Source organism: Myotis yumanensis, unplaced genomic scaffold (assembly GCF_028538775.1).
Source record: "Myotis yumanensis isolate MYYU_CA2020_CCGP unplaced genomic scaffold, mMyoYum1.0.hap1 SCAF_9, whole genome shotgun sequence".
In the NCBI taxonomy this organism is placed as follows: domain Eukaryota; kingdom Metazoa; phylum Chordata; class Mammalia; order Chiroptera; family Vespertilionidae; genus Myotis; species Myotis yumanensis.
In genome coordinates this window covers 27,222,718-27,246,290 of record NW_027223760.1, presented here as the reverse complement: position 1 = coordinate 27,246,290, position 23,573 = coordinate 27,222,718, and the positions used below count along the sequence as shown (strand labels likewise).

Here is a 23,573-nt window from a genome sequence, read left to right as displayed (position 1 = left end):
CTCCCAACTGCTCCTTTTTTTCTTTTTTCTATTCTGGGCCAGCTTTAGCTCTGAGGCCTCGCTGCTGAAAGCAGGTTTCTGGCCTTTACCTTCTGTATTTGATACAATGTTGCGGTCCGGCTGGCTGAAGCCCGGCTGACTGAAAGCCGGTTTCTAGGGTTTTGCTTAGCTTCTATATTTGCAACATAGTTGCTTAGAGTTGCAGCTGAGAGGCCGGCAAGTCAGGCGGGGAACATTGGAGTTCACCATCACTGGAGCAAGCAAGCCTTCCTGTTTGCTTCAGTGCATGGCTGCAGGCCGCCATCTTGGCTGACAGTTAATTTGCATAAGGATATGCTGATTAGCCAATGGGAAGGGTAGCGGTCGTATGCCAATTACCATGTTTCTCTTTTATTAGTGTAGATAGCCATTCTGACAGGTGTGAGGTAATATCTCATTGTGGTTTTAATTTGCATTTTTCTGATGATTAGTGATGTTGAGCATCTTTTCATATTTCTTTTGGCCATCCATATGTCTTCCTTGGAGAAATCTATTCAGGTCCTTTGCACATTTTTTAACTGGATTGTGTGGGGTTTTTTGGTGTTGAGTTTTACAAGTTATTTATAAATTTTGGATATTAATTCCGTATCAGATATATCATTGGTGAATATGTTTTCCCATTCAGTGAGTTTGTCTTTTCATTTTGTTGATGGTTTCCTTTGCTGTGCAAAATTTTTATATTTGGTATAGTCCCATTTGTTTGTTTCTTCTTTTGTTTCCCTTGCCTGAGAAGATGTATCACAAAATATATTGCTATGAGAAATGTCCAAGATTTTACTGCTTATATTTTCTTCTAGGATTTTTATGGTTTCAAGTCTAACATGTAAGTCTTTAATCCACTTTTAGTTTATTCTTGTGTATGGTGTAAGAAGGTGGTCTAGCTACATTTTTTGGTACTTATCTAATTTCCCCAACACCATTTATTGAATAGACTAGCATTACCCTATTGTGTGTTCTTGCCTTCTTTGTGAAATATTAATTGACCGTAAAAACTTGGGTTTATTTCTGGCCCTCAGTTCTGTTCCATTGATCTACTAGTTTATGTCTCTTTTTATGCCAGTGCCATGCTGTTTTGATTACTATGGCCTTGTAGCAACATGGAGTTGATATTGTCAAGAGAGCAATCTAAAATGGAACCAGGAGGCCTTTGGGAAGCTGAGCTAACTTACCCCCTCCATGTGAAACTGAACTTTTGGACTAAGCTAAACCATAACAATTATATCCTAATATAGTTCCTGGAACTGGCTCTGCAGCATTGAACACTCTAATTAAAAAATAAATTTTTACCTAGCAATAAACAAAAGCAATTAATCATATCATATACTATAGTGTAAGTCTGCTTTCCAGCACCAACCACAGCTCTTTCAAAGAAACTTGTATAACCCCTTTCAAAGCTCCCTTTTTCTAAATTCTGTCTCTTTCTTTCCCCCTTGGAACACAGTTGAGTTTCTACTCAAATCTGTGTACCAACTTGCAATTCCTAAGACCTCCAAATAAAGCTTTCATTTGGCTTATAGTTCTTGGTCAAAATTTGTTGACAAGGTGGTCTTCTTGGTCCCTGCCAACTCTTCCTAGCTTAGTTGGGGGCTAACTTCTTTGCACCAACAAAAGTGCTGAAAGGCAGCATTATAATATCCAGGAGTAAAAAACTTTCCTGCAATTGCTGGGGAAACATTTATCCACTGACAACAAATGAGGAACAACAAACTGTATAGAATTTAAAATATTATCAAATTACAGTGTAGTACATTCAGAATATTTGTTTCCTAAAGTTGAAAGATCAAGTGAATGAAAATGGTTCTGAGTAAAAGTGTTTGGCTTTTCAGTAAGTGTGTGAAATAGCTAATTGAGTTTAATCCTTATTTGTTGTTTTTTATTTTTAATATATTTTTATTGATTTCAGAGAGGAAGGGAGATAGAGAGAGAAATAGAAACATCAGTGATGAGAGAGAATCATTGACTGGCTGCCTCCAGCCTGCAATCCGAGTGTGTGCCCTGACCACATGCCCTGACTGGGAATCAAGCCCCGACTTCCTGGTTCAGAGACTGATGCTCAACCACTGAGCCATGCCAGTCAGGCTATTTGTTGTTTTTAAAATGGTTAATGCTTCTCTGATTGCAAAAGTGAATGTCCTAATGTAGAAAACTTGAGAACTATGCAAAAGAATAACAAAAATAAAATTCAGTTGTTACCACATAGGAAAAAAATCTGTAAATATTTGTATATTTCTAGATTTATTTTTCTTTTTACGTTTTGTTGATTTTCTGGTGAAAATAACCTATTTTAATTTGCATTTTGGTTGCTACTATGAACAACTTTTCATATTGTTTTTTGGCCAGTTTTCATGTACCAACTTTTCTTTTGGCATCTTAAATTTTTCTTGCTGATTTGAATAAGCTCTTTCAATCATAAGAAAATTACCAATTCATTTTTTGTCACATTTATGGCAAATGTTTGTTTTTCTAAGTTTCTTTACTGCCTCCTATTTTTGCATAGTTTTTAAAAAGGCATACTGTTTGTTTAGTCCACAACTCATGTTTGATGAAGTCTTAGATCTGCAGAAACTCTGGCCACCCAAGGGCCTGTGGATCTGAAGTTGGAATCATTGATCAAAATGACACAAAGATGTCCCTGTGTAGTATCTCTTTCCGTTGAGTTTATGTAACCCCTGAACAATGAGAAACCTCTTGATGTTGGCTAGAAACTCAGGATTGAACTCAGGAGGCGTGCTAATGAATGAGAGTGTCCTTGGGTCCTTGCCCCTCACAACAGGTCACCTTTATCCTTCTACAGATTTTTATGACATCTGTGACGAGGACTTTCACGGAGGCTCCTTGGATACCAGCAAGTGCACGTGCACTCCCGGAACCGTGCTAGGCCCTCACAGGCAGACATGCTTTGGTCAGAAACTAATCTTGAAATAGAAACAGGCTGTTAATATTCAGATCAAAAGAATAAATAAAAAAACTCTTCCTGACTCAGAGCTTCATCTGAACACTTGAATGGTGTTTGCCTTTGTAGTTCATAACTAAAGCCTCAAGGCAACTTTAGATCATGTTTAGGGACAGTCTAGAACTGTGCAGTGCAACACAGAAGCCGATAATCAAGGGAGAGAGGAAGAATCACCTAGTGTTTCTTCCTCCTGCCCTCCAATCATCTAACAGGACCTCGCATTGACCATACTTGGGACAGGAGGCCCTACTTTCTCCTTTTCTCCAAAAGAAGTCACATTTCCTCTCTGGTCCCAGCTTCCGCCAGGTAGCCTCTACCTTGATTTGGTCTCCCACCAGATGACCCGACTTCTGGGATTAGGAAACATTACCTCCTCCTGTAACCTCTACCCCTGGGACTGGTAGTCCTTTCCTGCTGCTCGCAGACCTCCGCCACGCCGAATAGGGGAGGGCGAGGACTGGAAGCAAGTAGGCACATGACCAGCAGAGGAAGGACTTGGCACCTCATCAACTTGAGGGTGTGCATTACCTCTGGGGAGGGTGTCAGTAGAATGGGAGTGGGGAGGGGTACAGAGAGTTTTCAACCATATCAATAACCACTTATTTCATTAATAATTTTTTAAATGTTTGAAGCCAATATGGCAAAATATAACCATTTGTTAAATAAGTAAGGTGGGTGGTCAGATGCTCATTATATTATTCTCTGTGCATTTCTATATCATTGGAATATTTCATAAGAAGAAATTATTAGAGAAAAAAAGTTCCAGATTAATGGCAACAGTAAGCCTTTTCCTTGCTCAGACATGCCACTCTTTCCCACCCCACCCCCTGGAATATGCTGCGCCTCTCCTTCAATGAAAGGTGGCTTCTTACAGGCACTGCCACCACTGTAGTTGACTCTTTGGTATGACAACATATGAAAGGCAAGGAGGGAAAGTGAGAAGGAGAAAGGATAGAGAAAGGCAAGGAGAGAAGGTTCTGGAAGACATGGGAGGGACAAATCACAGGGAGCTCCCCTGAGCCCACCTGCCTTTGAAACTTGGTTCAGCCACTTACAACCTGGGTGGTCTTGAGCATCGCTGCATTTTCTCTTCTGCGAGCCATGAATAAGAGTGCCCACTTCCAGGAGGTACTAGCAGCATTCAACGGGTTAACTCAAACAAAAAGACCTTTGAATAGTATCGGTGCATAGTAAACTCTCAATGTTTCTGAGAAGTTTAATTTTAATTTTTCAATCACAGTTTTCTTTCAATCTTATTTTGCATTAGTTTCAGGTAGACAGCATAGTGGTCAGACAACCACATCGCTTACACAGTGTCCCTGCCCCCAGTATTTCCAGTAGTCACCTGGCATTATTATTGACTATGTTCCTTATGCTGTGCTGTGCATCCCCGTGACTATTTTCTGACTACCAATTTGCACTTCCTAATCCCTTCACCTCTTTTTCCCAGTCTCCCAGGCTTCATCCCCATTCGGCAACCACCAGTCCTCTCTCTGTGCCTATGTAAACTCTCAATACTTGTTGGCTATTATTATTATCCTTTTATCTTTTTAATCTTTGTACCCACAGTGTAAACAGAATTGTCCCATGATTAGATCAAATATGTGGGGGTGCGGGGGGGGGGGAACCTGTGGTGTGCTTGCTGGGGTCATATTTCCTGGTGATAATCTGCTCCTGGTTGAATGTGTAGCTCTACATACAAGGCTGCCTGGATTCTGGTCTAGAGGAGGGCCAGGCTCAGTGTGATTTCAGGCAAGCTCAGCTAAAATAGGACTCTGGCCAAGAGAGTTCAGTGAAATGAAGAGAGAGACTCTGTGGGGTCATCCCATCAAGAGATTCAGCTTCAATATTCTGCTTCGAAGGGGAAGTCCTCCAAATGAGATAAGCTATGGAGAGAGCAAGCACAAAGAAAAATATGTCAATATTAAACTCTGGTTCAAAGGCATTCTTCTCTGGTGTATCCTATGGTCTTTGTGCTCTCTCAGTCTCCCCCACAAAATTCTGTAAGAACACAAAGGAGGCCCCACCTTGATCTTCCATCAAATTGATCTGGTGGGTGTGCTAGGAACCGGGCACAGAATAAACTCATAATAATAGCTAATATTAAGCCTCTCCTTACTCATCCTGCTCCAGCCCTAGTGGCCTCCTTACTCAACTCCTCTAAACACAGTTCCACCTCAGGGCCTTTGCACTTGCTGTTCTCACCGCCTACTATGCTATTCCCCCAGACATCCACATGGTTCATCCCTCACCTCCTCCAGGTTTCTGTTCAACTGGCATCTTATCAGCAAAGTTTCCCCTGATCCATCCTATTTAAAGTATCAATCGCAGCCTGACTAGTGTTGCTCAGCGGTTGAGCATTGACCTATGAACCAGAAGGTCAGGACCACTAGTGGGGGTGTGCAGGAGGCAGCCAATCAATGATTATCTTTCTTCATTGATGTTTCTATCTCTCTCTCTATCTCTGGTTGCCATAACATTGTTCACTGTTGCCTCTCTCTCTCTCTCTCTCTCTCTCTCTCTGTATTTATATATATATATTTTTTGCTCAATCCCTTCATCGACTTTGATCCAGTCCCCCAACCCCTCTCCCCTCTGACACTTGTCAGTCTGTTCCCCATATCCATGCCTCTGTTTCTAGTTATAGGATTCAGTCTTAATTGCATGTTTATTTTGAGTTTAACTGTAGTCCCTGTAGTCCCTCACCAGGATGCACGCCTGTGAAGGCAAGAACTTTGACCAGTGTGCTATCTCAAGCACCTAGAAAGTGCTTGGCACATAGTAGGTGCTCCATAAACATTTATTGAGTGAACGAAATTAATGATTCTGCCTTCTCCCTAGTTACATGTCCTTTCTTAAAGTTCTAGCTCTACATCTAGAAGTTCAGACAATATGCAGCTGTTAGGGATGCGTCTTTTCCAGGTACTCCAATTTAATTGCCAAACTACCAGGAAATAGTATGTAAAGATAAAAGTAGTCCCAGGTGCCTTCCAATCCTTCCAGCTGACCCTCTATCCATTTAGAAAAACTCCTGATGATCCCTCCTCCTCCTTCACTTAACCCAGTGCCACTTACAAGAGCCCATCGAAGGCCCTCCAGTTTCTATTTAAGCTTAGAATGGTCCTCATCTCCTCATCGTTCAATTTAAAGTCAAAGACCTGGAAAAGAGAGAATTCCAAAACATCAACGCCAAGCCCATTCCTGGTATGCTTTGAGATCTCTGTCATTCTCACCAGAAGCAAACTCACATAATGGGGCCACAGCATTGCTCCCATTATGTCCACTGGATATGAATTAGGCTCTAAATTAGATCCTACGGAAAGACCGCAGTATTGACAGGGTTTAGTGTTCCCAAGGGGAGAGTGACCAGGCTTATCAGCACGAACCATGCCTGCGCTCCTGATGGGCAGGTCTTCAAGGGTGGTCCATGCCTGCCCACTGCCGTGTGTGGCCCCAGAACCTAACTGCTCAGGGGCAACGGCAGGTCTTCTCAGTGGTGAGAGGCACAGCTGTGCTCAGACCTAACAGGACTTGCCCGCTGCGCCCCCAGCACATCCTGGGCCCACAGATCATTCTCTCAGCTCCACTGAGGACAGCTCCCTGGCCTGAGAGATGGCAGGGTGGTGGGAAGGGGGTGAGGCCCACAGACAACGCAGGGATGGGATGAGAAGCGCAGCGACAGAGTCTCTCCTGCCCCCTCCTCCACCGAGGAAAACCAGGGCCACCCAGCCAGAATCTGACCTGGAAGTTCTCAGCGATGTGTGCCGGTGTCGTGGACTTGGGGATCACGACCACATTCCTCTGGACCTGGAACCGGATCAGAACCTGTGCAGAAAGGGACATCGTGTTCCCACTTATCTACAGGGATGCCTCCCCTACGAAAAGGAAAAATAAAAAACCTGCCGCTCACTGTGCCTCTCGTGACAGCAGCTATATTGACTGAGTACTTCGTGACAATCCGACACTTGCCAATCCTCTGCTCGATTATCTCCCCTAATCCTCACAACCACCCTATGCTTCCCTTTAACAAATTATTTTTTTAAAAAAAGAAGAAAGAGGCTTGGGACAGTGTTCGGGGTCACACAGCTGGTAAGTGGTGGAACTGGGATCTGAACCAGCTCCAAAGGTCACACCCTTGCCACTCAGCTCAAAGGCCTCACTGCAGCTGTGAGAGGGACGCTGGCCTTCCTTCACTGATGACCATGGTATTTCCTGGGCTGCAAAGACCCTTCCAAGGAAAGGCCTGGAGGGCTTCCTCTCCTGTTCACTTCTCTTTCAAGGAGTTACATGAAGGCAACATAAGGAAGAAAAAACAGAAATGGTTTACTGGGGCAAACACACACACACACACACACACACACACACACACACACGCACACACTGTACCTGGGCTGCGGTTTTTTTGTGTTTTGCAGCAATCTCCTTAATCGTGGGGTCCTCCAGTAGGAAAGGGTCCTCCGGCCTGGCCCTACAGGCAGAAGGAAGGCAGAAGGATCACCATTTTATCATATGCGGGGGAATATTACTACCGTGAGGGGCCCAGGGCTGCTCGTCAGTCTTCTCCACATGGGAGATGAGGCGGGAGGATCTGAAAGCGCGAGGTCTCGCCCCTGAGCTCCAAGGGCTCTGAGCCACAGCATTTTGCAAAGGCAGACCCAGCCCTGGGTTGCTGACCTGGAGCATTCCTCAAGGGTCAGGCACGTTGCTGTTTTTGAAAGTTCCCATTTCCCCCCATTGCTTGGCTGTGCCAGGCACATCGCCTTCGACACGTTTTTCTTTCTGAGGGCTTATAGTCTAAGACCAACATGAACCCATTATGAAATACGTTTTTAGGGTATCAAGAGAAAAACCCTTCAGATGCCATACCAAGGTCTACTCAGAGAGCCCAGAGGGCTGTATGCCGTGACAGTGATGCCCTTGGAGTAGCAATACTGGATCAGTTTCTCCTGCGTGAGGTATGGGTGACACTCAACCTGCAAAAGCAAGCAATCCCTGTCACTTGGCAGCTGGCCTGCTTTATGAGCTGTTCTCAGGGCGTTCTAAACACACACACACACACACACACACACACACCCTGCGAGACAAGGACTGCCTCCTCCTAACCCAGACCCCAAGAGCTGTCTCATATCTCCCCAAAGTGTCCTGATCACTGAGCCCTGAGATAAATAAGACTCAGTACATAACACAGAACTTGGCCCCAACATTTTAAGACGTAATGGGCAGGATCATTACACCTTACTAAGCAGTTTACCTGGTTCGTCACTGGTTTGTGTTTCTGTCCAGGTTTGTTCAAGAGCCTTTCGATCTGGATGTGGTTGAAGTTGGAGACCCCGATGGCTTTCACCAGGCCCGCGTCCACCAGCTCTTCCATGGCCTGTCGCAGAGAGGAACAACTCTGGGCATCCCAGAGGGGCTCCGGGGACCTTGGCTTGGCTTAGTCCTCTCTGGGACAGGGGAAGCTGGTACAATGTCCACCATCGTAGGGTTAGCTGAGGCAGTTAAGGGAGATTTCTATCTAACCTGCGGGTCGATTCCAGCCCGCCTGCCCTTCCTCAGACCCGATGAAACATTAAGAGTAAAAGATGAAGGTTTTATATGCCTGCCATTCTCCTCTTCCCCCAAACCTGGTGGCTCCGGGTAGCCCTGGAAGAGGAGATGCATCACTTGTCTGGGTTCTGGGTCAACCTCTTGCATACCAACCGTGGCTTGGTTTTGCACATCAAGCAAACTGGGGGAGGTCATGCAGACTGTGCCCTGGCAGGGGCACCCAGGCAAGGAGCTGAGTGGAGCCATAATCTGGCCACCATTCATTTAGCAAGCTGTGTCCCTGGTGCCTGCACCCCAAGGAAAGATACCTGTTTTATAATATTTAGTCTATAAGGGGCACTTTTCTGAACTTGCCCAAAGATACCATATGTGTTAACAGCAGCCCCCAATTCAACAGGTACTTATTATTCCCTTATTCCAAGTCCAGATCCTGTCCAGGAGTTGTTAGGACATAGAAATATACCATGTGCTTCCTTTTTCCAAGGATCTTACAGTCCAGTTAAAGAGCTTGGGTTCCCTTCTGGGGAGCAAGGAGCCACAGCACTGAGGCTGCCGGAGAGCATGAGCCAGAGGCATAGCACCGAGAATCGGGGGCCAGAGAAGAAGACTTTATGGGTGGAGGTTAAACTGGGACTTAAAAATAACTTTGAGGAAAGAGAAAAAACAAGAGCAGGTGGGAGGAAAGCAGGCTTGGAGGTGGGACAAGGGGGAGGTGCTCAGGGGACACTTTATCCGATGGTCCTCGAACCTGGCTGGAATTCGGAGCCACCTGACAGCTTTCAAATATCCCGATGCCCAGGTTCCGCCCCCAGAGTTCCTTACCAAATTGGTCTGGCATGCAGCTTAGGCACGGAGACTTTTAAAACGCCCAGGTCATTTTAATGCACAGCCTACGTTGTGATCACTAGGGTAAGTGTTGCAGGTCTTCCAACCAGGCAAAAGAGGTTAGAAGTACTGAGCCCCACAAGGGCCCTGAAACGCTGGAGTTGAGTGATGACACAATATAAATGTTTCTGTGTCATAGATCAGATAGAGTGGTGTGTATGCTACATCTTGACTTCTTTACCCTTTTTTCCCCTCCCATCTGCTCAGGTTAGTCAAGGAGATTTCTACTGGCCTGGAGGTATGTACGTCCACATAACCATCTATGGCTTACACATTCAGACCTGTCTGTTTCATCTTAGACCAGCGGTTCTCAACCTGTGGGTCGCGACCCCTTTGGGGGTCGAACGACCCTTTCACAGGGGTTGCCTAAGACCATCGGAAAACACATATATAATTACATATTATTTTGTGATTAATCACTATGCTTTAATTATGTTCAATTTGTAACAATGAAATTGGGGGTCACCACAACATGAGGAACTGTATTAAAGGGTCGCGGCATTAGGAAGGTTGAGAACCACTGATCTTAGACCCTCTAGCTTGACCATCAAAATGTTGTCATGCCGCCTGGCCAGCATGGGTCAGCAGTTGAGTGTTGACATGCCCAGGTTGCAGGCTTGATCCCCAGTGTGGGGCGTGCAGGAAGCAACCAATCAATGAGTCTCTCTCATCATTGATGTTTCTATCTCTCTCTCCCTCTTCCTTCCTCTCTGAAATCAATAAAAAAAAAATATTAAAAAAAAAATCTTTTCATGCCTTCAAAATTTTTTATTTAGCAGTTATTCTCAAATCCATTCAAAAGACAGCACTGTGAATATCAGAATTTTTTTTTTTTTGCAGAGAAAAACGACAGAACTGCCATAATTAATACCATCATAAAAGCTAGGAGGAAAAATCTGGTGGAACCAACAACCTTAGAGATATCTTAGTCTCCACATCTCACAAATAATTCCTAAGATATTTAAGAACTCACATTTAACCAGGGTAATATATATGACAGAGCCTTTACCAAATTTAGTGCAGTGGCTGAGTCTGCTGAAATTTTAAGCTGTGTTTCAGGTCTTGCCACAATGTTCATGTTCAGGAATAAAACATTCATTGAGTTGAGTCCATGTACATAAACCATTATATTGTTTATGAAATCATCAATCCTGACCTGTTTCCCTCATAAGAGGTTGTTTGTGGTAGTAAAATAAATATGTAGACTTTTTTTCTACAGTTAAGTGTGAGAATTCGTTATTGTTTTTTGTTTTTATGGCTACAATTTTGTCATTAGCAAAGAAAAAGTAATATCTTTTCTTGAAAATGCAGGCTTAGTACTGTACATTTATTTTAGTAAGTATATCAAACAAATATTTAAGACACAGTAATTAGGTAGTGACTTGTATGATAATTAAGGTAAAAAAGAATACGCAAATCTAAAAGAAGCATTTTTCAACCTGAAACTTGAGTCCTCTTTCTAGAATGTGGGCTCATCAGCTCATACCTTGTTCAGCAGTGATGTTCTGTTGCATTTACCTTGGATTCATTAATTATATGATCAAGATAGTAGAATGTATGATGAATTGATGCCTTCAGAGGATTTTCCCAAAATTATTTCATTTATTGCTATTTACAGTCTCTGGCTCCTAAAATATGATGTTCCTTAGTATGGATCTTCGTTACATAAATCATGGCTGTCTTATTATTGCTAATTTTGACTTACAGAGCCTACGTGTAAATGATATATCCTCGTCCATCAAGTCCAATGGTAATACTGAAGCTCTTTAGCATGGCTGGTAGTTTTTGCTGTCTTTTTTCCTTTTACCTACAACCCAGAGAGCTTCATAACAGCCTTAGAAACTCACCCATAGAAAACGGGATAGTTTTCATCATACTTTGTTGTAATGTAGCCTTTCTACTGCTAGTAGACAAATTTCATGATTTATTTGCCAAAGATAATTCCCTTCAAATACATTTACAAATTGTTAACCTTGTCATTATTCAATGATTAGTTTTCTGCTTTATTAACCTTTTCTCTGTTATCAAATCAATTTTGCTATCTAAATTTTCTTACTGCTACTCATTGAAGTTCAAAGCAGCAATAATGCTGTGCTTACAGATAAATACTTTTAAACAAATAATCCACAGAAAAGTCAACACTTAATTATGTCAAGTATTAGAGGCCCGATGCATGAAATTTATGCACAGTAGGGTCTCTAGGCCTGGTCAGCAATCAAGGCCAATCTGCTGCCACTGCCGGTAGCCTCCCTCTGCGGGGCGACTGGTGGGATGATGGGGGGGGGGGGGGTGCTGGCACCTGCCTTGGCTGGCCTGAGGCCTGTGGGCTGGGGGCGTCTGCCCCCTTGTGGTCAGTGCACATCATAGCAACTGGTCATTCCACCATTTGGTCAATTTGTATATTAGGCTTTTATTATATAGGATAAGCTCTTCAGAAAGGTTAGGCTTAACACTTACTACACTTTTAAGCTGTAAAATATGAGCTACATGTGCCCCACACCAAAAGCTGACAAAGTAACACAGTGAACTCTGGAAGCTTTTGTCACTATTGATTTGTCATTTGTCCATTCACTTTCATCTCTACTAGCATTTGCAGGAGGACATGTTGGTTTCAGGGGGTGGGGGGGGGGGGGGGTGATGAGCAGAGAAAGACATTCCTTAATTCAATTTTGAATTCAAATTATGTGGGACAGGTCATTATCTGACCTGAGAAGTGAGTTGCTTGTATCCCCCAATATTTGAACATGTGTATTCACTGTATGCCAAGCTCTATATGAACGGCTTTGGTAGGTGGGGTATTTGGGACAGATCGACCGGGGTTCATCCAGTCCCAGCTCTGCCACACACTTGCTACATGACCTGACAAAGTCACCAACCTCTTGGGTCTCAATTTCCACATTTGTAAAGGGGGATGATCATAGTACCTGCCTCTTAAGCTCTGTGACTAAAGTTCCTGGTGCTTAATAGATGGTAGTGATCTTAATCTTTAAATTGCCATATTCTAAAAGATATATATTATTAGCATGTATTATAAGATTTTTTTTTAAGGAGCAGAAACTGAGGTTCAGAGGAATTAAACAACTTATGCTAGGTTATTCAGTGGATACGTGCAAACCGAGGGCAAGGCCTCTGTTCCAAATCCCTCTTCCTGGTTTGAGGACATCACGGGCATCCTCCAGGTGAGGTGCACTGTATTCCAGTCTCCTTTGAGAACTCAGTCTTAGCCTTTGAAAACACAAGTGGTGTCAGGTGGACCCTAAGCTACAGGTGATTAGGAAGGAGTTCAAAGAATGAGAGAATGGTGGCAATGATAAAATTAAACAGCACCAAGTCCATGGGCTCCTTCACACCCGTGTAGACAGACAGGCCCTTGTGGACAGAAGGGAAGGGTTCACTCCCAGCGCACTGAGAAGAAGATGGAACTTACCTCCCAGGCATCCAAGAATGTAAATTTACTGGAGAGGACGTTGCTTTCCGGAACATCGAGGAGAGAGTTTTGTCCAGCCTGGAAATGCAGAACGAAGAGCTTAGTGCATTGTACATCTGAGCACTTGGTTTGTTCAGTGAGACTTCCGGGTCCTAACTCATGCTAAACACCCACACCTTCATCCTATTTTTTCAAGTTCCAGAGTGCCAACTTCAAGAATGTGAGTTTGAATTATCCTGAATACTATAGGATAAGTCCTGTAGCATAAAACATATATTCTTATATTTTAGAAACTGCTGGGATGGTTTTAAAATCTATTATGAGCACATTCCAAAAGCCACTATTGTCACCATGGGCACTATCTTCATACCCAGACCCTATAGATACTTGGGGACAGACTTCAATTTCAAAATCAACCAACAAGGGTTAGCTCCCAAAGAAGTGGTGTCCTGGGGGAATACCATATATTGGCCCAATTCTATTCTTGCAGCCTTAAGAAGCCTGGCGTTAGGGATGGTACACTATCGTCGCCATAGCTGGTCAGGAGGTGAGAGAGCCAGGACTTTGTGTCCCGCCTGTCTGCCAGGTTCCGGCAGGAGCAGAGCCCCAGGCCACGAGGGCCATTTCTTCAGCGAGGACTGGCTACCTTCCAGCAGGACCATACCTGGGCTCTTCTCCAAGGTGGCACCCCAGGGCACCAGAGGGTTGAGCCCTGACATATCAGCATGGAAGAGCTCCCCTGGGAAGGGAACCATTGGCCTGGGATCAGGATGAAGGAGATGTGGCAGCTGCTGCTTGCCTGGACTGCCAGAAAGCATGTTTCTCCCAGACTGAGAGAATGCCTAGTTGTTTCATGAGCCACATGTGGACTCAGCTCTTCTTCCAGGCTGTCTCCTCCCGATAACCTGCAGCTCAAGTCACAAAGCGCAAGGCCTCCTGCTCCATCCGCCCCATGCCCGGCCCTGGCACCTACTTGGGAACTGGAGATGGGGACAGGAAGTAGCTCAGACCTGTAATCCCTGTAACCCCTGTGGCCAGTGAATGAGGTAGAGGTCCAGGTAGTCCAGTCTCAGATCCATGAGGGTCTTCTGACAGGCTTTCTTCGCTAGGGTTCTCTCAAAGAAGCCAGACCACAGCTAATGAGTGAGAGGCAAGACGTCAGTACTGGGGAAAGGAAGGGCTCCGGGACTCACTCTCCCTGCCGTGGATGTATACCCTGATCTAACCAGAGGCGGGCCTTTTAGAGCAAAGTTGGTTAAGACACGTGATCCAGGTATTGGAGATCACCAGGCTGCTCAGCAAGTCAAGGACATTTTTAAGTGTGAGGACAAGTTATTTTTTCAACTCTCCTGTCCTTCTGTCTGTCTCGCCTATTGTTTAGCATATTTGGGCCCTGACTTGGTATTTGTGTAATGCCTAAGTCTCTTCCTCGGCTATCGGCTTTCTGAGGGCAGGAATTGTGTGTAGCTTTTAAATGTCAAGCATTTTTAAGTCTTTGGGAGCAAATGGTCCTTTCTCTGCATTTTCATGTCTCCGGGCTCATGGGCCCCAAGTGTTGACTCTTTAAGAAGTTTATCCAGATTCCACCACTGCATACAGTGGATCTGGGCACTTTCCAAGTACCTGTAACTAGTGTTTGTTTTGCAAGTTGGATATAATACAGATCCAGTGATTCTCACCTCTCTCTCACCCTGCCCTTTATTTAAAACTAGAGGCCCAGTGCACGAAATTCCCGTAATGAATTACGAGAGGGATGTGCAACGGGGATCGGGCCTAAGCCAGCAGTTGCACATCCCTCTCGCAGTCTGGGATCCCTCGCTCCTTACCTAAGCTGGCAGTTGAGAGGCTCCTGCTACCGCTGCTACACTCGCCAGCCATGAGCCTGGCTTCTGGCTAAGTGGAGGTGGGAGCTCACTGACCACCAGGCGGCAACTCCTGCATTGAGCATCTGCCCCCTGGTGGTCAGTGCACATCATAGCTACTGGTCGTTCTGGTTGTTCTGCCCTAATGGTCGCTTAGGCTTTTATTATATAGATAACATTTTGTAACTCACCTTTTTTCAAAAATATATTTTATTGATTTTTTTACAGAGAGGAAGGGAGAGAGATAGTTAGAAACATCGATGAGAGAGAAACATCGATCAGCTGCCTCCTGCACATCTCCCACTGGGGATGTGCCCACAACCAAGGTACATGCCCTTGACCGGAATCAAACCTGGGACCTTTCAGTCTGCAGGCCAACACTCTATCCACTGAGCCAAACCGGTTTCGGCTGTAACTCACCTTTTACTAGACTGAACTAAAATAAAATTTGCATGTGACAACAAAAAACAATCTGGTCATTTTCCAAAATACCTCGGCTACAGCCACTGAGACCAGTGCTGAAAGGCAGGGCTTCAGGATCAATCCTGACTGCACCCTTAGCCTTTGACTATCATGGGGCAGGTAGATCCCATAGATGGATAGTGCCCCCATGGCTCAGTGGAGCCCTCCCCACTAGGAAAAACTGCCTGGAGATGGGTGGGTGGCAGCAGTATCTCCCCACGCCAATGCTGTTCGACAGTGTGGATATGTGTATACCCAGGGATGTCATAAAGGCAGGGATGAAGAGGGCTGGGAAATGATGCTAGAACTCAGAGGAAAGGCTGGCAGAGTTCTGGGTGCTGACCACATCCAAAGCCTCCCACCTTTACTTGAAGTGCAGTCCTCCCAGCAAAGGAGACTGGTACTGAAAAATAATCATATTATTTTAAATCTTAGAACACAAATACTTAAGTGAATAGGGGGTTAACTTTCTTACATGTGAACTAGAGGCCTGATGCATGAAATTCATGCAGGGGCTAGGCCCTCGCAGCCCTGGCTTCATCAGGAAGGTCGTTGGGCTGTCCAGTCTAATTAGTATATTACGCTTTTATTATTATAGATAGGGGGTTACGTTTTTCTTAGTTTCCTTTTCAAGGCCTGTGTGAAGCAACTGAGGAGGTGACTCAGCTGTGAATCCAGCAAGCAGAACCAACAAGCACAGTCAGACCGACCCACCAGGAGTCAAAACATCATGTCATCAACATCATCTCATCAATGACTAAAAGATAATAGCTGATGTCTGCAGCCCCCCAGGGCTGCACATAGCCCCCCAGCCCTTTCCCCTTTATAATTCTGTCCCCTGTACCTTGCTGGGAAGGCAGGATTTGATGCTTGTAAGCACCCTGTCTTCTCGGTTGGCTGGCCTTCTCAATAAACGCCTAATATGATTTAACCCTGCCTTCGTTATTGGACTGAGCGACAGGCAGCCCCAGCCCAACCGGGGGTTTCCTGGTAACAGTACCTTGCTAACGATGAAGAGGTCCTCCCGCTTCACAGTCTTGTCTTGGATCTTCTCTTGGATGGCTTCTCCGACCTGGTTCTCATTACAGTAGTAATAGGCACAGTCGATGTGGCGATACCCTGTGTCAATGGCCACCTTCACAGCCTCCTTGACTTTGTCTACGGGGGACTTAAGAGAAAGACCACATATATCATATCCCCAGCCCACCTTCAAAGGGTTCTGCTCCAAGCCTGGCTTCTCCCAACCAAGGCTTCACTGGGGTCACCTGGGAAGAACAACACGCTTGGAAGACTTTCCAAAGGGGAAGGAGGAAAAGTGAATTCACTTCTGATTATGGCCTCATGTCCTAACCCAGCTCATAAAAGCCCATTTCCTTCTAATCCAGGTTAACCCTCCAGCTCTGCAATGTCTCCAGGTGTGCGGGGGAGCGACGGCTCTGACAGCAACCCTTCTAATGACCAGGCTGGAAACTGGATTCTGAGCCACCCAAAGGAATCTACCGATGGAAAGTGGTCATTGCAGCAAAAACTAGGCTCATTGCAGACTAGGTGTGAGACCTGAGCAGATGACTTACTTTATCTAAACTTTGTCTGCAAAATGGGAATAATACTAGTTGCTGCCCCGGAGGTCATCGTGTTAACTGCCACAAGGAATGTGAAGTTCTTAGCACAGCACCCGGAACGCGGCAGGGAGCAATTTGTCGTCACATCTGTATCAAGGTCGAAGCCCTGATTTGAAGCAAAACAGCCTCATTCAAGCAAGAGAAGCTGGGACTGAGGTAAACTGGAGGAGAACTGCTCACCCAGACTGACCAAGAATGCTTCCTGGGGATGACCCGATCCTGGGACTACACGGGATTCTGCCCTCTAACTCAGCGGTTCTCAACCTGTGGGTCGCGACCCCTTTGGCGGTCGAACGACCCTTTCACAGGGGTCGCCTAAGACCATCCTGCATATCAGATATTTACATGACGATTCATAACAGTAGCAACATTACAGTTATGAAGTGGCAACGAAAATAATTTTATGGTTGGGTCACAACATAAGGAACTGTATTTAAAGGGCCAGAAGGTTGAGAACCACTGCTCTAACTCAAGAGAGGAGATGGAAAAGATTGGGTGCAAAGAAGGGCGGAGACAGAGGAGAAAGAATCAGCAGAGGGGCAAGAGAGAAGAAATGCAAAGATTGCTCCCATCACTAGTTAGGGTGTGAGAAGAAAGATTCCTTTGATGTTAATGCTGGGGAGAAACAAATCTGCTGAGATGGACTCCCCATAGGTGCACTGAGGACCCACATTTTATAAATAACAGGAGTCTAGAACCAGATGCTGAGAGGGGCTCCTCAGGCATTCTGTATAGCAGGAGGAACCGTGGGCTGAACTCTCCGTTTCCTGCACTACCCCCGCTCCACTTATTTACGTTACTAGAGTCCCCGTGCATGAAATTAGAGCATGGGGTGGGCCGTGTCCCTCAGCCCAGCCTGCACCCTCTCCAATCTGGGACATTCCTCTCACAATCTGGGACTGCTGGCTCCTAACCGCTCACCTGCCTGCCTGCCCACCGGCCTAATTGCCCCTAACCACTTCTGCCTGCCAGCCTAATTGACATCTAACTGCTTCCCTGCCAGCCCGATTGCACCCAACTGCCCTCCCCTGCAGGCCTGTTCGCCCCCAACTGCCCTCCCCTACTAGCCATCTTGTGATGACGTCATGTGAGGGCATCACGCCACCTAGGCTTTTATTATATAGGATATTTACATTTGTTACACCACCATCTAAGTCAACAGCTGCAGGGAAGCTCTGAGACCTACACCGACCAATCAGAACTGCACAATTTCTATACCTTGTTTACATAAAATGGACCTAATTGGAAACCTGTGTGGGAACTTTCCCCTGCTCTGGCCAGTTTGCTCAATGGTTAGAGTGTTGGCTGGCAGATCGAAGGGTCATGGGTTCAATTCCCAGTCAAGGGCCTGTGTCCTGGTTGTGGGTTCCCCAGTCTCAGTGAGGGCGCGTTTGGGAAGCAACCAATCTCTTTCATGTCGATGTTTCTTTCTCTCTCTCTCTCTCTCTCTCTCTCTCTCCCCCCCTTCCCTCCCTTCCACTCTCCTTAGAAGTCATTGGAAAAAATATCCTCCAGTGAGGATTTAAAAAGAGTGTCCTCCCCTTTGTCTCAGTGGAACACAATTTAGGTTGCTACCTGAATCTGTATCCTGGGCTGCAGCTCCTTTCTACCCAAACAAATGGTTCTTATTCTTGATTACAGTCTAAAATTAAGGTTTGCTTTACATTGGAAATGAGAAAGAAGGCCCAGGAAGGTGATGGGAAGGCATTTAAAACTTAGCCTAAGAGAGGCTCCAGGATCTGCTTACCTGAACTCTGCACAGTGCCTTTCTGGGTTTTGCTGGCTGAGAGGAGCACCTCAGCCCACACTGGGACCTCCCCGCTGTGGGCACAGTACCTCTCAGACCCCAGGGTGCACCGCAGTCACCTGGGGATCTTGCTAAACTGCAGATTCCACCTCAGTAGCCTGAGATGCGGCCTGAGCTTCCTTCCACATTTCTAGCGAGCCCCAGAGCAGAGGGATGCGGGCACACACCGAACAGCAAGGAGTCAAGGAGCGCCGGGGCCTTCTGCGCCCTGACACCCCCCTCACACCCTTTCAGTGACCTAGAGCCAGGGAGTGTTCAGAGGGAAGGCTGCTGAAAGAGAAACTGCCCTGGAAAACCACCAGGGTTTTGTGAAGCCCAACAGCGGCTTGAAATTGGGTACTTGCTAGTGAACTCTTACTATCACCGGAAAAAGCCAGACTTGCTTTTGCAGCTCAACCATCCCTGAGAAAGGAAAGTCACCTCGCATCTCCCCAGACCCCTGACTCCCAAGAGAAAATGCCCAAAGCCCCTCCAGGGAATCGTGTGTGATTTACCTGCCAGGTGCCCAAGCCCACGATGGGCATCTTGGCTTGGGTGCTGAGCCTCACAAAGGTGGCCATGGCTGTGCTGCCGTTCCCAGTGCTCAGGTGTGTGGCTGTGCCCAGGTAAGGCCTGGCACCGGGGAGGAGCCAGAGGCTGGTGGCTGGCGTCCATTGCCTGCCCTGAACCTAAAGTCTGTCCAGCCCTTTGCAAGATTAAACAATATTCATGAACCAGCAGCACTGCAACTTGGGGCACAGTTTTCCCAGTGACAAAACGCATATTATTATTTATGAGAGTGATGCTTAAGGGGTTTCATCAATTTTCTTTTTACTTTTGCTAGTTTAATAAATGGAAAATAAAAGTACATGCATTTTGACTTATTCTTATCTGACTGGTCTACAGTTGTATCTTTTTTTCCCTCCAGAGCATAGAAATTATCGGTTAACCACATGGACAAAATCTTTATATGCTAATATTCTTCATATATTTATTTAGAATGGGGGGCTTTGAACAGTTGTAGTTATAATAAACTTTTAACATTTTTGAGAGTTCCTTAAAAAATAAACTTTGTGATAATAAAATGCCACATATTTATTATAGAAAAATTAGAAGATGTAAACGATTCTAAATAAGATAATATCCATGACCTATATTCTCACCACTCAAGAGTGGTCCCATGCACCAAAAGGTCGCCAGTTCGATCCCCCTTCAAGGCATGTGCAGGAGGCAACTGATCAATGTCTCTCTCTCTGTCTCCTCCCCCTTCCTCTCTCTCTCTCTCTCTCTCTCTCTCTCTCTCTCTCTCTCTCTTCAATAAAAAGAACATATTTAAATCCATCAATGAGTTTCCACTCCCCTTTCAGTGAAATACAGCCTGTGGATCAAGCCTTCACGGCCTCTGGACTCTGTCCCTTTACTGCCTCTCCTACCTTGTCATGGGCCACCCACCCTTTGCTCATAATGTGTCCCACTTGCAGGCCTCGTTGCTGTTTCTCTAAGATGCCCAGTGCTTTCCTGCCCCAGGACATTGGCACTTGCTTTCCGGGTGCCTGAAATATTCTCTTACTTGCTCTTAGCAGGGCTGACTTCTCTCCTCTGTCTTGACTCAAATGTCTCCTCTGCGCTGAGGCCGCCTTTCCTGACCTGTTGGTGTTAAAGTGGCATGCCTACCCTCTCCCCCAACTCGGCTCACTATCCAGTTTGTTTCTCACATCAGCTTGTTGCGATCTGAATTATGTGTTTGCCTGTTAATCTCTTTCTCTCATCACTTCCTGAAGGAAAATCTTGTCTGTCTTGTTTACCACCATCACCCCACTGCCTGGGCGAGTCCCTAGTTGCATCGATGTCCAATCCATCCTTCAGAAATGAGTGAATGACTGTGGTTGGTGAAAGCCTCAGTCCTATAACGCTTAAACATTTGAGTCAGTACAATGTTTAAAAAATAGCCAACAGGCTGTCCTCTTGCTGCTGACTCTAGATCTACTCTTTCATCATATCCACAACCAAAGGAAACGTTACCTCTCATGTCTTTCCCGTGTGCAGCTGCTACCACTCAGGGTGGCTGACCGTGGAAAGTTCCAGAGAAGCGATGTAGGCTAAAAGGTGAGGGAAGGAGTATCTAAGCAAAAGTCACAACATCTCACTCGACCACATTGCTTGGCAAACTTTCCATTCAAATCAGGACTGTTCAGCCAAACAGCTACACAAACAAGCAAATCTGGGTTAAATGAGAAAAGGCAGGTGGCGAGGCCCCCCAAGTGTGCTGTTTTCTGCTTGTTCAGTAAAGATTAATTGAATGAATGGGTTGTAGAACACCCAAACCAACAGGGAGATAAACCACCAGGAGTAAAGGGAACTTTTTTTTTTTCCATCTAGAAAAAGTCAGAGAAATATGACAAAAAGAAAATAAGGTTCGGTAACAGAAACTCTATTTTTACAATAGGTATGAATATGTTAAATTTACCTATTAAAAGAAAGTAAATTGTCATCTTCCTATTGAGCAAGGACACTGTCCTATCCCACAACTTATTATTTCATGGGCTAACCCTTCCTGGGAGCTTGCAGCTCTTCTGGAATTGTGCTAATATTTGGGGAACAATTACTCTGGTGTCCCTGAAGGGTGCTTCATAAAAAAATTATGGGGTGGCCCTGGCCGGTGCTGCTCATTGGATAGAGCACTAGCCTACACAACAAAGGGTCTCAGGTTCGATTCCTGGTCAAGGGCACGTCCAATCCCCACCCCCCTGGTCAGGGCACGTGTGGGAGGCAACCAATCTGTGTGTCTCTGTCACATCAGTGTTTCTCTCCCTACCCCCCACCACCACCCCAATTCCCTCCCTCACACTCTCTCTGTTAAATTAAGAGTGCCTTGCTGTAAAAATCCTTTGACTACAGATTTGGGGTAAAACTGTGCTGTTAGGGTTAATTCCAGCAGGCTTGGAATTAGCCTCAACTGTCTTACTGAAGTTAGAAATGTAATTCCGTGACGAGTTGCCCTGGTATTGGTGAGGCCCCCGGAGGATTCTGGCACTGGGGCTCCCTGTGTAGCAAGAAGGTCTGTGTGGGCGGCAGGGTATCAGAGGCCCTAGCTTCGACTCCGTTTGGGGCTCCGTGAACATCCTAGAACTGATTCCCTGAAACCAGTGATTTTCAACTGGTGTTGCCACAAGAATTTTTAAAACAAGCAATACCAGCCAAGGGCACTGACCTCTTTTCCCTTAGATTGTCCAATTTAAAAATGACAACAGCCAACACAACAATAGATGTCGGTGTGAATGAATCAAAAGTATACCTATTTTTGCCCTGGCCGGTGATGCTAAGAGCATCAGCTAGGGACCAAAGGGTTGAGGGTTTGATTCCCAGTCAAGGGCATGTATCTGGGTTGTAGGTTCCATCCCTGGCCCGTGTCGGGGCACATGCAGGAGGCAACCAATCGATGTTTTTCTCTCATCTCTTCCTCTCCCCCCCACCCCCCCGCCCCCGTCTCCCTCTCTTCCTTCCCCCTCCCTCCCATCCAGTCTCTCAAAAAATAAAATATATCCTCAGGTGAGGATTAGAAAAAATATATACATTTCTTTTTGTCAGATCTGCAAAAAATACCTTTTTTGGTGTGCTACTAGTAATTACTTCATATGTGCCATGAGATGGAAAAGGTTGAAAATCGCTGCTTTAGACCATTCTTGCTCCTTCATCCTGTATAAAGTCCTGGACGGGACCACGGTCATGTCTCCTTTTGTACTAGTAACAGGAGGGAGTTTCCCATGGGCACAGAACAGCGGACGCAGGAGGTGGCGGCCTTGACATGGTCAGCTGAGGTGGGAAGAGTGTTGTGGATTTCAGGAGGAGAGAGAAGGCTGAATAGTTTCGAAGAAGGGAAGAAGGGCAGGCAGATAAAGACAGCAGAATTTGCATCTTGGGTTTTCCCCACCAATCATTTTTTTTCTCTCCTTTTCCTTTGGCTCCTAGTAGCTACAAGGTCCTGTGCTCTTGCTTCTGGCCCTCTACTCCGCAACCAGCCAGCACTCCCCCTAGTGGCCTGCTGGTGAATCTCTCTACTACCTGGGTTGCATACAGAGAAACCTTGAGACCACGGCTGAAGTTGCCGTCCACGGTCCCTGTTAACATAGAAACTGGAAGAATATTGCATTTATTTGCGAGAAGAGGGGGTCCCCATTATCCCTTGCATCTCCGTGTTCCACAGTAATCCTTAAATTCCCGTTTCTAGGGTGTTCCGGTGGCCATGACAAGCACTGTCCTTGACAAAGGAAGCCTAGAAACAGCCACGGTTGGCATATTCCCAGAGAACTTGTATTAAAAATAATTAGTAGAAGTTTCTCTCTCTCTCCACTCCTTCGGACCAAAACAGCTTAGAAATGCCTTTACAGCGCACATACTCTTTCCGGTCTCAGTGGGAAATAAAACTGCAGAGTCATCCTGGCACACCCAGCACCCAATACTAAATGAGCATCAACGCCCCACACAGGTGGGCACATAATCGGAAGCACCAGCTGTGCAGGGGTGACCTGAGTTAAAGCGCGGGGAATGTGGACACCTGAGGTCTGTGGCGGAAAGAGCCCAAAGGTGGAGAAGTGAAGCTAAAGCCGTTCCAGGCCTGGACCGGGCCCAGCACTTTCAGGTGTGACATCCCGCGCCTGTCCAGGGCAGGGCGGGCTTGCACTTCAGACTACGGCCAGCAGAGGGCAGCACCCACCTATGTGCCTAGCTTTCCCTGTACATGTAAGGCAAAGCCGGCCTCTGGCGGTGTTGCCTGGGGGAAGACAACCAGCTTTGACAAAGCCCAGCTGGGCGTGTGCAATGAAAAGCCACTGGAGCATCATCTGGAACGCAAGCGCCGGGGCCGCTCCAGACCAAGGCAGTGTTCAGAAGTGGGAAGTTTTTGTCTTTGAACCCTCACCGCTTCCTGGTGTTCTCTAAGTGTGGCTGGGGGAGCGGAAACATCTGCCTGAACTGGGAGTATGTCAGAAAT

At 45.9% G+C, this 23,573-nt stretch overlaps 1 protein-coding gene across 2 annotated transcripts; it reads right to left on the bottom strand.

Annotated features, from left to right (window-relative positions):
* Window positions 1–4,190: 4,190 nt before the first annotated feature.
* Window positions 4,191–19,178, bottom strand: AKR1B10 (aldo-keto reductase family 1 member B10). Of its 2 annotated transcripts, XM_070423923.1 has the most exons (10): window positions 19,099–19,178; window positions 16,176–16,343; window positions 13,862–13,987; window positions 12,852–12,929; window positions 8,244–8,366; window positions 7,859–7,965; window positions 7,379–7,460; window positions 6,734–6,817; window positions 6,068–6,150; window positions 4,191–4,878 (listed from the first exon to the last, which is right to left on the bottom strand). In XM_070423923.1, exons 1-10 carry the CDS (start codon window positions 19,162–19,164, stop codon window positions 4,836–4,838), a joined length of 960 nt encoding a protein of 319 aa, XP_070280024.1. In that variant the 5' UTR covers window positions 19,165–19,178; the 3' UTR covers window positions 4,191–4,835. The 2 variants fall into 2 exon arrangements, with proteins under 2 accessions (XP_070280024.1, XP_070280023.1); XM_070423922.1 differs by lacking the exons at window positions 4,191–4,878; window positions 6,068–6,150; window positions 6,734–6,817 and adding an exon at window positions 6,835–7,264.
* Between the last annotated feature and the right edge of the window lie 4,395 nt (window positions 19,179–23,573).